We start from the raw sequence: 18,461 nt of genomic DNA on the forward strand, positions 1-18,461 counted from the left end.
GTTGATTACTTGGCTGTATCAATGACTTTTATTCTTCCTAGCCGATTAGAAACATGGTTTGCATATTTAGACTTCCAAAACCAAGTAAGTATTTGCATGTTGAATAACCCTTTGGAATCCAAACTAAACACAACACAATGACAACCCTTTAACTTGTTCTGAGCGGCCATCACAGCAAGGTCTTCAAAAGCATTATTCTTTGATAGAAAATTAAATACTGTGTAATGAAATGAAAAAAAGGAGCCTACATAGTTTTCAAAACAACATACTTTGACCAAGTGCTCTAGATTGAAGCCTTGAAATTTTTGCACAATAACGCTGTATGAAGGAAGCCCAGACACTGAAACAGACACTCAGAAGGGTTGTGTAACCTCAATCACAGACACTTCTCCTTCCAACAGCCAGCAGAGAGAGCACTACTATGTACCAAAAGAAAAGACTCAGACCAAAGAAATCCAAATCCTTTGCCCCCGCCCAAACCCAAAATAAACCTACACAGGGATGAGAGGACAATTGCCTTCATGGATACAATGATCTAACACTTTATACGGGGTTCTGAGCAACTGCAAAATGTGCAGTTTTCTAAACTGAACACCAGAATTATTTTCAACTGAGCTTTAGTAATACAGCAATATTTACTGTTCTTAGAAGACAACTAAAGGTGATGGGAATTTCTTTGCTGAGACTGTCAGAGTTATAGAAAGCTTCTTTATAACAGGGAGTTTATAACTTGTTGCCTCCAGACATTCTTACAGAAAGCACTTTATCAGCCAGCTGGGTTTTCTAAACCACTGCAAGCTTCATCAAACTACAATTGCTTAAAAAAACAAGTTGTAGCAAGTACTACAGACTGAATTGAGCTAGGATATTGCAACTTAGGAGGGATTTAATTGCCAAACAGCAAAATATAGTAAATATGCAGTAGTGAAAATATGTACATAACGAGATAAACTGGTAACCTGAGCTTGTTCTGTAATTAAGCCCAAATGCAACTACCAAATAATTTGAAAATGTCAAATTACTTCAATTAGAAGCAAACAAATTAATTAATGTTTAGAAATAAACATATGCTCTGGCAGACCAGAACACTGTACATGAAGTATGAAAGATTATCACTATCTCTAGAGTCATTAAACCTTTAAATATTACCTTTCATATTATCTGCTTCTTTAACAAGGTTTTTTCTTCCCAAAGTATTATTTCTTAGTCTTCACTGGGTGAGGGGGTGGTGGGAAATGAGTGTGTGTGTGTGCAGGGTAAAACAGAAAAATAGAAAAATAACTTTGTAATAGATTATGTTTTGTAGCAAAAATGCAGTGTCACAAATAAATTATCAGTGACCGCAGAGTAAAGGCCTTTAAGCATTTAACTCTGTGCAAGTCCACTCTTAGATTAAACAATTTTATTAAAGTAGATGTGCATGTGTTTTTACTTCCTAATGGTCTTCTCTTTTGAATATTTTACTTCTATTGAAATAATTCAAATAATCTGGAAATAGTTCTAGAATACAGTTTTATACCTTAATCAGCCTCTACATTGTTCAAACATCAGAGTGGTCAAACAGAGAACTGCAGATGACCAAAGGCAAACAAAACATTTTTTTAAAATCTTGCCTCTTGAGTACAACACTGTAATACATCAAATAAGCTGATCACCTGCTTACTTGGCACAACTGTGATAGAAGAAAGTACTTCTCCAAATCACAGGCTTCATATGCAAAGCCCCTTTGTGCAAAGCTAGAAACTGTTTCTCAAAATATATCTGCAAAGTAAAGGATGGAAAAAACCCTTTATTAGCCTAATTTTACATAACAGCTTTATTATTTTTTATTAATTTTTCAGTATTCTGAAGCAAAATGCGAGCTGCTGATCTAATTTATAGAGAAAAAGAAACCAAAAAACAGAAGGAAGACAAGCCACAAGAGGAAAATTTGAGGCTAGGGGAGGGAATGAGTAACTGTCTGAACCCCCACAGAAATTACCATCCTGATCCCATGTATGCTTAGAATACGACAAGCCCCTATCAGAGCTATATATATGAAGTACAGAAAAACTTGTAAGTTAGATTTGTCATCTACAGAGGAACAGTGTCCTCAATTGAATCCTTTATGGTAGCCACTTGAATAAATACTGCAGCTAGAGTGGATTAAATGAAGAAAGGATTATTGCAAATTCTTTTATCCCATTAAGGTACTTTAGGAACAGCTTGAACTCATCCTTAAGGAATTAACCCACAATGGGTTAACAGCACTTTGGAAAACCAAAACATAGAACATCCACTATATCCTTATTACTTAACACAGTGGTAATGCTTGGCTGAATAGTAGTTTCAATAAAAGAAAATCTAGTAAGCCTGTCCTTAATAAATGCATACTTTGCCAAGTGTTTCTCTTCACTGAGTTGCAAAAACAGCTCCTACATGCAGTCTTCAATGCAATGTCACACTGTCTCACACAATTTTATGACACATTACTGCTTTGGTTTTCAGAGTAAAGTGTATTACATACTCTCAGTTCCTGGGAAAGCAATGATTACACTTTAAAATGCATTTTAAAGCTTGATTTGCTATATCCTTTGTTTCACAGCACCGTAGACTATCAGACTGAGATTTGAAGACGTTTCATCATTCCAGACTATTTTTCACTTGTTTGTATATTTTACGTTGAGCTGCAGTATTATCACTGTTTATTATAGTAAAGTCTACGGTTCTTTAATCAAACAAAGATTATACAATTTCACTAATTTTTAATCCTAGCCAAAATTGGGATTTGGATGGTGAACAAACTATGACTCAATCCTGAAAACACCGTGTGATGTTTGCTAATAACACAGTCTTCTAGAAAAAATGGAATGGAGTGTTTCCACAACTTTTTTGCAGAAAAGGTTCATATTCTGAAAATCCTATTAATACACTGTTACTCCTGGATTATCTAGTAGCAAAGATTTAAAACAGACACTAAATGATAGCTCTAGACAGCCAAAAGGAAGCTGCTAAGATTCTTCACAAGGATTTCACAATAGTTATAAGAATCACAGAAATCACTGCAAAGACATGTAAAATAATTTAATCCAATTGGATGGACAGCCAAGTCCATCACTGAACAATGTCCTCAAGTGCCATATCTACACATCTTTTATACATCTCCAGGGATGGCGACTCAACCACATCCCCAGGCAGCCTGTTCCAATGCTTGACAACCTTTCCTGTGAAGAAATTTTTCCTAATATCCAACCCATTTCCTCTTTTCCTATCAATTGCTTTTTGGGAGAGGAGACCAATCCCACCTGGCTACAACCTCCTTTCAAGTAGTTGTAGGGAACAACAAAGTGTGCTGAGCTTCTCCAGGCATAACACCCTCAGCTCCCCCTCACAGGACTTGTGCTCCAGACCCTTCCCCATCTCCCCTGACCTTTTCCGGACTCCCTCCAGCACCTCAATGTCTTTCTTGCAGTGAGGGGCCCAGAACTGGACACAGCACCTGAGGTGTGGCCTCACCAGTGCCCAGGACAGGGGACAATCCCTGTTCTGGTCCTGCTGGCCACCATATTGCTGATCCAAGCTGCAGTATACGGTATTTCTGTATCATCATGAGCACCCTTTCAAAGATATGAACTGCTCACCCTCAAATAAAGGTTTCTGTGCCCAGTTTAGTTTATACAAGTTATTTTCAGTGAATTACACAGAGTTTGTCTACAGTCTGAAGGAAAATGGTCCTCTGATGAGGTTCAGTACTAAAGACTTCTGAACCATTACTTAGAAAAGGTTAAATAACAGTACAGACAAAACAACTTCAGGACAGGCAGTGAAATGTCAATAGCATCATTCTGTTTAGCCTTTCATGCTTGTAACTGTCTGTCCCTAGATGTTCTCACCTGCTAAAAACACTACTTCAGTGCCACTTAAACTGCACTGTATAGCACTGGCCTGGAATGCTTAACCCTGTGCAGCAACTCATCCTATTTTATCTTGGCCTGATACAGAATAAAAACATCTGTGAGGTAACTAAAACTCCCCAGTGACTAAGCCCTATAACTGCTCTTGCAATTATTCTTGCATTGAGCTACAGAATATATATTATCAGTTGAATATTCTGCTTTAGCAATGCAATGGATAATTTCTGACAGTGGTTCTAATTTTGAAATATTCTTGAAATATCATTATCATTTCACCAATAGAAAAGTCCTTTTATTTACAAATATTTGTGGGAACCTTTCAACTGCAAACAGCAACCTCCACCAAAGTGCGTAACTCCAGGCTAAACATCCACAATGCAGCCTTACCAGCACTGACTGGGAAGCCTGCTTAAAGGACACATGTGGAACTGGATGACTTTTAGCTACGCACAGTATTGATGCACCCTATTCACAACAACTGAAACAAATTGCAGGAATTAGAACAGTTCAAACCCCATTTCAAGCAAAACCACTTAAACTTTTTTTATAATGATGATATAATGATGCATTTTATACCATACACACAAACAGTTAAATAATTTGGAACATTACCTGAGTAAGATTTGCTGCTGACAGCCTTTGCCCTCTATAGCCCGAATTTCCTAATGCAAGCAGGGTCTTGAGAGACTACTTTTCGCACAGCTATTTGTCCAGACTCTTGGAATATGACCTAATTGGTGGCCAGAGAATCAAAATGTGATGCAAGAACTGTATTTCTTTGAGCTTTGTTCCTTTTGTATGTTATTTTCTTCAGGTTTTACTGTCCATTAAAAGTAATTTTATTCAGTATTCACTGAAAACAGCTAATAACTGAAACAAAGATACAATTTCTTGGATATGTTCTACACAAGCTGAGCATTTAACTCCTTTTACATTAAAGAGACAGTTTTTTTCTAGTGTGACAAATGTGGTCTAAACTACTGCTTTCCCTACTATTTCATTAGAACTCATTTTTCTATTGTATTCAACAGATTCTAGGCTGCAGTAAGGAAGTGACCAACTACCGCCTAATTATTCAACGTCAGGATGCTCATACCTCTTCTTAATTTGTTTTTCCCAACACAAGGAATATTTTAGTACTTCTAGAACCAAATCATCCTGTTGAACAAGTTCTAGCATATGCATGTACACAGAGGAATACAAGATCTACATGAGCACTGGAAATACAGATTTATTCCACTAAAACATGCAGTTAGAAGTTTTCAACAACCTCAGCATTACTCTTCCAGCCTTGTACATATCAAGTCAAAGAAGACTTCAGTTTCAAAATAAGCTACAAGATGAACATGGCAAACAAGGATAACCATATCCTGTTTTCCACCTGTTCTTGCTCCTTCTGAAATGCACGTAAAAGCACCTATAAGGTGATGCCCAGCTTTAAAAAAAAAAATTTAAAAATATGGCAAAGATGACAAGCCCATCAAAATATGACTTAGTGATTTCTAACAATCTCTAATTCAAAAGAAGAGGTCTTTTAAAATTAAATGTTCTGTATCAATTTCCAGAGTACAGTTTAAATACAACTTGCAAGGAAATAATGGTTTTATGCTTTGTAACATTAATTAACAGAAAACTCCTTTAATATGTTAAACTACTCTTAACTGGTTGTAATTAATCCTACTTAAAATTATACCGCAGCAACCTAAAATAAGGTAAGATAATACGCTATTTTAACATGAGATTTAACAGGTGTTTAGAGAACTTCTCCTAATGCTGAAAATGTTGAAAACCATATCAAACCCTTTTGTGACAATTTTCCTTGTTAATGGGACATAATTTTTGCCCATTAAAAGAACATGAATTTATGACATTATGGAAACTACTCACAAAATTTAACTAAAGCTACAAATGAAGTTTCTAATTTTCTGTCATTTTGTTTCAGGCGCTATAATAATCTAGAAAAGAAAAAAAAAAAGGTTTTTGCATTTAGAATGTGAACCTACATACACAACACTGTGTAAGAAAGTACTATCCAGTCTGACATTTAACCTAATACTTCAAGAAATAATGATTTAGATACATTATATCTAAATATATGTATCAAAATAAAAATACTTAATGGCTGCTACTATGAGATCTCAAAAAACCTCAGCAAATATGATACGAGAGTCTTCAACCTGATGACAACATATAATGACATTAGAAATATGCACTCCACATACGGTTCATTTACAGTAACACTAAGGGAACTGAATAGCTGTATTTCAAACTACTTTCACTTTCACTCAACTGTCATAGCTAGACAGGGTAATGTACAACACTAACTTTGGATAATGTACATTTAAATTCAAAATAGAAGATGGAAGAGTATTTATTTTGTGGGTCTGTCTTTGCACTGTAGTCTTTTCAGACCTATGTATCTGTCACCCAAGGCCACAGTAGGGAAACGTGATACTTTTCAGGCATTATAAAAGCTGTATTTACATATATATGTATATTTTAACATTAAAGAACAGGGCATTTAAAAGCCATTTAGGAAAATGCAGGTCTACTAACTTGTTCAATCTTTCTTACACAGTGACTCACGATCTCTGTACAAATTTCCTGAATCCCAAGTTATGCAACTTGACTAGTAAGATAACCATATTAGCTAGAATAAAGTACCATTTTTTTCCTTAATTTTTAAATCTAAGATTATACTGTTACTTCTTAAATTCAGAAGGAAGTTTATGAAATAACCAATTTTTTTTTACCCATATGTAGATTATTATTGCTACATCTATACACAAAGCATGAGAGAAATAAACCCTAAAGAGTTGTTAAAGTAAGTGTGGGTTTTTTCCAACAGCCTGTTAAACTTCAGCTGTCTCGACTTGCACATATCATTACAAACGTACAATTTATAAACATAAATTCCAAATATTTCTTAGGTAGTTAGTATAGCTTCAGGGATACAGAAAAGATACATTCAGTGTGAACTGTCTGGTACATACGATAGGAACACTGTTTTCCTGGAGATTCAAAAGCGATATGAAAACCAATGAAAGGCATGCTTCTGCTGTGATGCATTCCCCCCAGAAGTCTTACAAAAATTATACTATTGAATAATGTAAACATAAGTGTCAGGTTGCATCTAGAGTAACAGACCACACATTATGGAAGAAGTTACAAGAAAAGATTGCCAAATTTCTGATCTGCTACTGATTAGCAGAAGAATGTTATGCATTTGTTTCCAGTTGTAATCTAACCTTCATGCATATTCAAAAGCTAGAGTGTATATGCATAGTAAGAATAATCTTCCATGATATTTCTTTACTCAGTATCTTTAGTAACATGGGTACCAATGAAGAAAATTTCAGTAAGCTGGCAAATTCTGTATAATTTCACTACATAAAAAATATACACAAATTTCAAAAAGAACAAACTTGTAATTAATTACAGCTCACTCTGGTCCTTGACTAAAATGTAACAATATAAATAAGGTACTCATCATTTTACATTGTTTAACACTTTGAATGCCATATTTGTTCACATATTTATGTTTTAGTGATGTTCCACTTTTAAAAGTGTATTTAAAAGGCTGTTGCTTTGTAGTTCACATTTATACAGCTTTCCTAGAAGAACGCAGAATACCATACTGAATGCCTATTGTGCAGAAATAACCCTGAAGGCTGTATCATAGCAGTATTCAGTAGAAAACCCTTACCAATTTTTCATCAACTGTGATGAGTTGCGTGTCTCGAGTTTGGTCCTGCGCCAGCCGCCATGTGGAAGTGCTCAGTGACCTGCAGTACAAGACTTGAAGTTAAAAAATGATTCATGCAATGAGAAAATAGAGGCAGACAAATCTTACATAAACAAGTTACTTTAACAATATCCGTCTTGTAAAAAAAATTGAAGAGGGAGAGATGAGGGCACAAAAATCCTTTTTCTCCCCAATTAGTTCTGTCTGCTGAGTTTTTGGCAGACTCCCACTTAGCAGTTCACAACAGGCTGCACTTTATGTCAGCCTACAGGCTCTCTGTCACAGAGAGACTGCCAGTGGCAAGGACTGTACTGCTCTATATGAATGTACAGTAGCCGGTTTGTCACGAACAGACAGAAAAATACAAGGCTGCTGCAAGCATTCTGGAACTCTGATCCTTAAAATGATGGCATCAGAGGAAAAAAATCCTAAATCTATTTGTAATGGTAAAGCTCCAAATTCTACACTTCAATAACAGGACATTAAAAAATTCAAAAAACCCCAAACCAAACCAAAAAAATAACTAAACAAACCCTAAACTGATACTGCAAACACAGTTTGCTTGTTGTGAGTGGGCAAAACTTGCAACTATTTTGCTTCATTTCTAAATCATTTGGGGTCAGCTTATTCATTACCAAGAAATACAATTTATCTTCCTGCACAACTGCTAAATCTGTAAGATACATATGGAAACAGAAAACCCAATTCCACATCACTGAATTAGCAAGTTAAATCTACCTTTAACTTACATTATGTCACTAATGTCAGGATTAGGCCCTTTCAGTACAAATCATCTTTTGGCAAAATAATGCAACAGCAGGTGAAACAAGCCAAGAAACCTAATTCTCTGAGCTCATGATAGAATACCAGGTTGGAAGGGAACCTCAAAGACCATCTGTTCCAACCTTTTTTGGCAAAAGCACAGTCTAGACAAGATGGCCCAGCACCCTGTCCAGCTGAATCTTTGAATTGTCCAACACTGAGGAACCCACCACTTCCCTGGGGAGATTGTTCCAATAGCTGACTGACTTAACTACATTGTGAAAAATTTTCCTCCTGTGTCTAACCAAAATCTCCACAGGAGTAACTTGTACCATTAGCTCCTTTCGCATGTGACTCACTGTAAAAAAGGAGTGTCCACCTTCTGTGTAACCAACTTTTAAAATGTTGGAACATGGCGATAAGATCTCCTCTAGATCTTCTCAAGACTGAAACCAACCCAGTTCTTTCAGCCTTTCCTCACATGGCAGGCTTCCCTTTCCTTCAATGATCTTTGTGGCCTTTCTTTGGATCCTCTCCAGCCTGTCCATGTAGTATTGCAGGTATGGCCTGAGAAGTGTTGAGAACAGTGGGATAATAACTTCTTCATCTCTGCTGGTTATACTTTCATTGATGCAACCCAGCGACCCATTGCCTCTCTTTGCTCAGAAGCAACTGTTCACACAGATTGAGACTGTTTTCCTCCAGGACTCCCCAGTCCCTTACTCCAGAGCTAGTGCCCAGTCAGGTAAATCCCAGACTATGCTGCAGTTCTGGATTGTGATTTCCCAGGTTGAACAATGGCAACAACTTGCTCTTGTTGAACTTCATAAGGGTCTTGTTAGCCCATTCTTCCAGCCTGTCTAGGTCTTCCTGTAGAGTGAATTTCCTTTCCAAGATGTCCACTTCCCCACTCAGTTTGGTATCATCAGCTAACTTTTATCCGGGTTTATCAGGATCCCACCATAGATCACTTATGAAGAAATCAAACACTACTGGGCCCAAAGCTGATCCCTGGGGACCCCACTTGTGACAGGCTGCCAGCATGAAAAGGAGCGATGCACCACCACCCTGTGCGTGCTGCCTGTCGGCCAGTTCCCCCCTCACTGCGTGGACCACTTTGCTGGACTGTAACACAGCAGTTTTTCTGGGAGGAGGCTGTGACAAAGCATAACAAAACCCTTGGAGAAATCCAGGTAGACAACAGTGTGCACCATATTGAATTAAGACCATTTTAAAGAAATGCGGAACAAAAATGCAAGAATTCAGTTTTCTCTACAAGAATCTTAGAAAACTAAGCACCTGGAACAAAGTTCACTTCAGAAATATTTAATGTAAGTCTATACATTCAACACAGATTACATTCTACTAAATTACCTTCCATCTGCCATTAATAACTTCAAAAAAATCTCCAAAGCACAAAATTTACAGGATCATGTAACTCTGCGGCATGGACAGACATATCTATTCCTACTTAAAGTGACAAAATCTGTCAGGAAAGTTACTTTGTTTCAAGACCGAGAAGCTTTCAAGTGCAAGAAAGCACCATAATTCCATAAAAATTCAAGGTAACTACTTTGTTAGCTCAAAATCCCTGTACCACAAGAGTTTCTGGCTCAACACAGCTGCTATTTTTTAATTTGCACATGTAAAATAATACATCATAAAAACAGAATAGGAAGATGCTGCAGTAATAGGAGAACAGGCTGTCACTTGGTCCTTATTCAATTACACACCAAGAGAGCAGTTACCTTAAGAGCATCCTGAACAGCAGCATTACACTTGTGTTCCAGATCTAAGTAGCTAAAGCTACAACATATCCAATCTTAAATATGCAAAAAACATTGTAACAGGAAAATTAGTTTCTCCCCACTACAGTAGCTTTGGTATCAAGGTAGCATTCTGCAGGTATTCCAGAACTTCATGTGATACAGTGTTCACTACACTACTTAACATATGTCCAGAGAAGGACATTGGATTATGCAATTTGATTCTTTCATTCTCTAAAGAAAAGTAATCGAGACTATGAATCAAGAAGTTCTCTGAAGCTTGCTCTGTGGAGAAGTCCGATCAACATTGTAAGGATTTCAGTATGCAATGGATGTAAAAAGGCTGTAAGGATGTAAAAGATCAGAATCATACCCTTTCTTGTAATATAAATTCAATTATGAACAAAATTTAGGACAATTTCGTTTGAATATGGCTGAGTGTGGGTTGTTTTGTTTTAAACTGAAAAAGCATTAATCAGCTTTGAAAAGTACAAATGCCATGCCCTTGGAAATTATTTTCACTCAGCATTACGTCATTTGACATTGTTTTTACTAATGCCATGATAAAGAGCAGGGTAAAAACCCCACCAGATTAAAGGTGGGCAGAATCTCTTTCTGAGATGCCTCCACATTTTACACAGAGGAAGTTGGTTTTTTTGCACCAGGTGACTGTCAACTGGGATAATTTCCAAGGCATCAATACCTTATAGCTCTCCATGATATTTTAGCTATTCTTCAAAAGCAGATGGACAGCTTACTAAACGAAGTCAACTTCTCCTCTTCACCATTTTTCAAAGACATTTCTCTTGACTACACAATTCTGAAAAACACACAACTGTTACTGGAATTTGCAACCTTGTACACTTCTTAAATGAGCTGCCTTCTGTCCATCCCTGGACTGCAATGAGTCGGAAAGAACATACTTCTCTGAGAACTTCCTAAGTGGAGAGTGGTCAAAAACTGGCTTTTGGACTAGACTAGGAAAGCGAATCTCAAGACAGTGGAGGAGAGACCTCCATCTGAAAATACATAAAACACCAGTTTTTCTTTAAAGATGACAGGCTGATGATATTTCCATTTGTTGCATCTCTCACAGGAAGGTAATCAGGAGCTTGGAAAAACCAGCAACTCTGAAACGTCATGTGAACTGAAATACTGCTATTTGAAAGCTAATAGAAAGTGTAGCTTGATTCCTAGAATGACTGTTTAATTTTCAAGAGGCTTCATTTCAAGTTTGTAGCTAATGCCAGGCACTTAACTGAGGAAAGAACCAGGAAACTCACCTCTTTCACACAACCCTCTCTTCTCCAACTCCCACAATGGCAAGTATAATTTCTTCACTCAAGCTTCCTCTTAGAAATTGTATAAACTTTATTATATCTATTCTACCTTCAAATTAAATGAATCCTCAATCTAAATCACTTAAGTGAACACTTGACTTAAGCCTTTTATTTCATCCTCAACAGTACAGTAATTCTCACAAAACTCCCCATTAATATTTGCTTCTGCCCACATCCAGCTTGAATTTTACACAGGTTTTCTGATGGATAATCTTGCAGAATTATAAACCATACATTTTTACAGTTCCATTCTCACAAGGTTCTACTGCTTTTTTCTATTACTGACCTCTGAAAAGGTAATCTGCTTTCTTCCTTTCTCTCTGTAAGCAGTACAGGTATACATTACCCCATTTTGCTTCTTTTTGACTGCTTGTACTTTTTTTTCCCCCCTGTTGAAATATCTTTGGATGAGGCCTTAAGAACAGGAAGTTCTACTTCTACCCTGTTCCAAGTCTAATCAAACTCTGATTTAAAATTACTGTACAAAGAATACTTAGAATAATCACAAATAGACTGGTAAAATAATTCTGAATTTCAGAAACTATACAGAAAGTTTTACACATAACTAGAAACAATAAACCTTGCTATCTTCTAGGCTCATTAGTGTCCTATTCAAAACACGTACCAAACTTACTTCCTTCATGGTTACTATCTAATAAACAAAGCGTGACAAGGCTCCAAGCCGGCCATGGCTCTCTTGTGAATCTGCCCAAATGATTTCCTTATAGTGAGCTTGCTGGTGATGAATAAACAGGCATTTAAATGTAAAAACCCAGGTATAAAAGCCAGCCTTTTAAAACAAAAACACTTCAAAATTACGTAGAACAAAAATTAAGGTTTACTAAATAAAGCCACTTCTCTATGATTTTGCATATACTTTCCCATACTACAGCAGCTCCTTTACCTTCAGAGTCCACCATTTAAATGTCATTTAGTTTATATTTACAAAAGGATTTTCTCCCTGGCCCTTGCCATTGTGTTGGGAATCCCCATTCCTAATCTTGACCTATATGATCTGATACCATTATTTTACACCATTATAATTTAATATTTTCTATAGTTTATAATAATTTCATGATACTAATATCTACAGGTCTTTTAAACTGCAACATGTATACCAAAATTTTGTCTTTACCATCAATCTGATTATTTCAGTATGGACTTTGCTTTTATATATGCTAAAACCAATATATTTTAATTATATTTCTGGGTCTCAGTGTTAGGAATTTTAAATAGGTTAAAGTGACTTTTTCTTCCACTTTGCATGGTTCTTTAGAGAGGCATTATAGAACTGAACATTGCATCTAGAATGAATTAGGGCTACCATTTGTTATTTTAGAGTGTCACAATAAATCTAGACATGTAAAATATCTTTTACACTGTATAGACAGGAATAGATATTTTGCAATATCTACATGCAATATCTACACGGTCTTATTAAATACTTGTAACTTTTCCATCAGCTCAGCAACGTGGAATTCATTAATGAGGACTATCAGCAAAAATAAGTGCAGAATTCAAAACTTTCTGTAGGTATCATGTGTCCTGGAAAAACAAATGCTGTGATCATCTAACCACATGTCCTCCATGGAAGGTGCGTACTCCCCTTCCACCATCATCTGCTGTTTCACATCCCTGCTACGCAAATGAAGGGGTCCAGTGAGAAGCCACTGAAGTTCCTCAGTCTACTGGAGAATCACAATATTCATGACAGTATCAGGTCTCTGAACCATCCCTTCCCACTGTAGGACAAGGACATAGCAGTTCCTTGTTGCAGGGAAGATACTTAGGTCTCCACCTCCCTTCTTATGTTAAGAAGTCCCAGCTCTACTGATGCCGTTAACAACTTCCGTTGAATAGAAGAGACCAAACAGTAAAAAACTGGTCAGTGGATGTCTTTTGTGGTATCTGAATAAAGAATATTAAGGCATCCGACTTGAACATATAAAACTTGGTGGTTCTGGGTATCTGCATTCAATTGCTAAAATTCAACAAATTTGACCACTGTAAATATCTGCTAGGTAACCCATGCTTAACCCCTACATGGTAAGAAGCTGCCATATTTACACAGCATGAATTTACCTTCCATGGAGAGCAGTGCTGTGATCGGAATGTTACACAACACCAAGATGTGAAAACTTGTATTTACCTGACAAAATTCAGTAGCTGGGACTTAATCCATTGCACGAAAACTTTTCCTTAACATCTTTATGCAACACATCTGACTGTTTGATCTATTAGCACCCCCTTTTGGTCAACTGTTGGAGACATGGTTAAAAAAACACGTAATCAGATCATAAAGTGTAGGTAAAACAAAGTCTTGAAGAAAGCTCCATGTGCCACATGAAAAATGAAGAAAGTCACCAAGAACTCTAAAGGATGTTCTAAGTGCTCTGACACTGAAAGACTAGGGCACCAGTGGGTGTGAATATACATATATGCAAAAACCATGATGAACGGTTCAATACATTAAATAATGTTAATTCTTAGTGAGCCGTTTTAATATTATTGCACTTATAAGGAAAAATATGAGCATCAAAATGTTCAGCCACCATCAAAACATTAAATTCTGAACAAAAAGAACTAAAAGAAGCACTACCAGCTAACAACTTCCACAGCATCCAACCTAGTCATACACTGTGATTAAACAGACTAAATACAGATCAGTACGAAGTTCTTGTACATAAAACACAAGCAATAATGATACAATGTCACATACAATACAGATCACAGTATTCAGACCCATATAATATATTTTTGTTTAGCCCCAATATAGTGCATTCTTACAAAGACAGCTTGCAAAGTTGAACTTGTGAGAGATGAATTTAAACACAGTGGGATAATGCTTCCTTGGTATTAAACTCCCTACTGCAGTTGAAGTAGTAATGACTTAACAGAGTCAGCAGTATTCATTTTTACCCGATTTAATTTACTAGTCTTACTACTTTCCAACAGAAGCAAAATAGTGCCAAACACTGCCTATGGAGACATGTAGTTCTATTAAGTTACTCTATGCAAGAGTAACTTCTGTGTTTGGAGGAAAACTAAGTTCCTCATTAATAAATAATGCTTTCATTCTGTGACAAAGTTGGCTGATCATACTTTTGCCTATAAAATGATGTTCAACAGAGTAAATCATGTTTCTAAATAGATGAAAGCAATATTAATTTAGTTAATCTAAACTACTGAAATTTCTGTAATAAGCTGCTGAAATCATCAAAATTGAAATACAAATACACAGACACTACCTCTACTTGCTATTAAGTTCACATGCGATAAATTTTTTTCCAGTTGTGTGTTTGGAAAACAGGGCAAGAACTGACTATGCTTTTCTGTCAGGCAAGACTTATGAAAAGAAGCAATGGTTATATAAATGTACTAAATAAACATGGAAATAAGCATTTGACTTGTGGTTTGGAACTTAAAGTATGCTTCTTCAAAGCTAAATGTTAAGTTAACCTGCCTTTACAAATATTAAACTACAGGCCTGTCAGTCTAACTTCAATGCCTGGTAAAGCTTTGGAGAAGATCAAACAAGGTGAAAAACACCTGAAGAACAATGTAGCCATCAGTCACAGCCAGCATGGCTTCATGAGGGAACAGTCCTGCTTGTCAGTTTCCATTTATGACAAGGTAGCACACATAGTTGCTCAAGGGAAGGCTGGTTGATGTGATCTTTTTGGATTTTGGCAAAGCTTTCAATACTGTCTCTCACAGGATCCTTCTGGACAAAATGTCCGGCTCACAGCTGGACAAATACATCATGGGATGGGTGAGAACTGGCTCATGGGTTGGGCACAAAAGGTCACAGTGATTGGGGTGGTATCAGACTGGTGACCTGTCACTAGGGGGGTTCCACAGAACTTCATCTTCGGCCCTGTGCCCTTCAACATCTTCATTAACAACCTGAATGCAGGACGGTAAGGGATACTAAGCAAGTTTGACAATGATACTAAATTGGGAGAAGCTTTTGAAGGTAGAGAGGCTGCACAGAGAGATCTTGACAGTCAGAGGGACTGACAATCACAAACCACACAAAATTTAACATGGGCAAGTCCTGGATTCTGCACCTGGCATGGGGCAGCCCTGGATGTATGGACAGATCGGGGAATGAGAGGCTGGAGAGCAGTGCCATGGAAAGGGCCCTGGGGGTCCTGGTCAGTGGCAAGTTGAACAGGAGGCAGCAGTGCCCTGGCAGCCAGGAGGGCCAAGCGTGTCCTGGGGGGCATCAGGCACAGCATCGCCAGCCGGGCAAGGGAGGGGATTGTCCCCTCTGCTCTGCTCTGCACTGGGGCGGCCTCACCTCCAGTGCTGGGGCAGCTTTGGGCACCCCCATATAAGAAGGATATAAAGCTATTAGAGAATGCCCACAGGAGGGCCATGGAGGTGTTGAAGGGTCTTGAGGGGAAGCCGTATGAGGAGCAGCTTGGTCTGTTCAGCCTGGAAGAGACTGAAGAGAGACCACATTGCAGTCTACAACTTCCTTGTGAGGGGACGTGGAGGGTGGACACTGATCTCTTCTCTGTGATAATAGTACTTGAGGTAATGACATGAAGCTGTGTCAGGGGAGGTTTAGGCTGGGTATCAGGAAAAGGTTCTTCACCCAGAGGGTGGTTGAGCACTGGAACAGGCTCTCCAGGGAAGTGGTCGCAGCACCAAGCCTGACAGAGTTCAAGAGGTGTTTGGACAATGCACTCAGGCACCTGGTGTGACCCTTGGGGTGTCCTGTGCAGGGCCAGGAGCTGGACTCAATGATACTTGTGGGTCTTTTCCAACTCAGAATATTCTGTGACTCTTTTAAATTAGTTAAATTTTCCAGTAGTGAATATGTCATTAAGTAGAAAATAATCAAATTTTAGTTATTTTAGATTCCACTTTAATTATCCCACAGGTGGGAAAATGCTGTTGACCTACTATATTCAAACAAGTATCAGCTGAACCACTGCACAATGTAAAGACAGACATGGTCCTTCCAGAACTACCACAGGACCAGAGCACTGCATCCACTCCTGCACCCCATTGAATTCTGCAGGACACAAGTCAGTTCTGTGAAGACATGAGTTGCTCACCAGCAGTTTTCTTTATTTAACCAGCTTTCTTGCAGTCAAGACATAATAAAGGAGGTCAGGTCTGACCTACTACCAAGCCCACACTTTCCCTGACTCAGGGCCCATTTGAGTAGCCAGCTAATTGAGGTGACATGACTAGGCGCACAACAAAGACCAGTCCTTCATAAGGCTCCACATCAGGCAGACAGTATGCCCAGGCCAGCTCAACCTACTCCTGCAGAGCTGTACAGGTGTCTTCTAAGCTTTTGAGTACAAGCATACACACAATGCAACAGCTTGAGCTGAGGAAAAGTTCAGGCAAAAATCCACAGAGCTAGCTTGGAGGTTCAAGTCAGCACACTGGCAAGCAACAGCTGCACATCCTGAAACAGTTCTCTGCAAGTCCCAGGCTGGTATCAAAACATTTCTGTAAGTGCTTGGATGCCAACTGAGTCATTATTTGCAACTAAACTTCTAAAAAAAGTCACGTCGGTGCTCCTTGACCCTCACATGCATATGACTCAGAGCATCCCAGTGGTCTCCGATAGATTACAGAAAACAGACTAGAAACACTTTTAAGAGAGGGGCTTAACATGTTGAGAATAAAATGACTCAAAATTATTTAAATATTTTTGTTGTAGAAATAACTAATTATAAAAGGAGACCTGGTGTACTACTTTTACAGCAATACAATATGTAATTTTTAAGATGTCCAACTGCTATCAGGTCACAGGAGCTCTGAACTACTGTCACCTGTACAGTTGCTAATAAACCACTTCATTACACACTACTCTCCAAACTAGAACACCTAATCTTAGGAATTAACCTCAGTTCACAATCGGAGAGTAGCAGGCTGCAAAGAACAAGAAACTTCTTATAGGCAAGTCAGTTGGAAGACAAATAATACTAGAAATGTTGCACAGCCCGTAACAACTATCAACTGAATTTTACATTCTCTAGTTAGAAAGCCTAATAAAGTTAAAAAGGAAAAGAGAAAAGTTGTGTAGGGTGTAAAGATCAAATACCCAGGTGACACATTTGCTTTGTTTGTGCTTTCTAAATGTCAAACTCCCCACACATACACATTCAGGCATTCATACAACTTGACAAAACTAAAAACTGTGCTCTCTTTATAGAAGGAACAACAAAAGTCAAAGGGTTTTGTTTCAAAACTGTGAGGAATGAAACTAATGTTCCACAACCCACCTCTGTCTTATTTTGTGCATTTTGAAAAAGAGCCTTTGAATCATGTAACATTAAACAGAAAAAAAGAGTAAAGATTCCTCTGTGTTTGCAAACTGGTTTATGGCATAGCACGGTCCTGTATTTCATCCCTATCCACACTTACTGATATCACTAGCTCTGCAATCTGACTGCACTTGCAGGCTTAATTAATTCTTACTCTAATAATCTAAGACCTGTAAAACACGGCATATACATATATATATATATATATACACACACACACACAAAGGCAACTTCTTTTTTATTTAATGCTCTCAAACACTTGAACTGTAAACTACTACACAAAAAAGAATCCTTTAAAGTGTTACTGGAAAACTAGATCTTGGTTTATAATGGTTCATGAAAGTCAAATCTACTAGCTATTTGGCTAGTAAGCCTTAGTTGTTGGGCAGCTATGACAAACTGTATTTAAGAACTATATATTAATGTTTGTAGTACAAGCCACTTAGAGAAAGCCAAATGCTTTACAAATGGAACATGACATACAGGTTTCTTTTCAAAACTGTATGCTCTTGGCAACTGTTCTAGATAAGAATGGGATAATCTAGGTAATATTATTTTGTATGATTTAATTTCACACTTGCTTTGTGAACTTTGCCTTTTCTCAGCTACCTTACTTTTCAATTTCCTTTCTGAGACTAAGCTTTGGTCCTCAATCCCCC

General features: G+C 37.7%; 1 protein-coding gene across 1 annotated transcript in view; it reads right to left on the reverse strand.

The window, feature by feature from the left end:
* Positions 1 to 18,461, reverse strand: part of NDUFS4 (NADH:ubiquinone oxidoreductase subunit S4) — a 47,277-nt gene that overhangs the window by 18,850 nt on the left and 9,966 nt on the right. The window contains exon 2 of the mRNA XM_048291409.1: positions 7,600 to 7,678. Within this exon, the coding sequence (XP_048147366.1) occupies positions 7,600 to 7,678 (79 nt within the window). The remainder of the gene's footprint in view (positions 1 to 7,599; positions 7,679 to 18,461) is intronic.

The sequence above is a fragment of the Corvus hawaiiensis genome, chromosome Z (assembly GCF_020740725.1).
Source record: "Corvus hawaiiensis isolate bCorHaw1 chromosome Z, bCorHaw1.pri.cur, whole genome shotgun sequence".
Taxonomy (NCBI): Eukaryota; Metazoa; Chordata; class Aves; order Passeriformes; family Corvidae; genus Corvus; species Corvus hawaiiensis.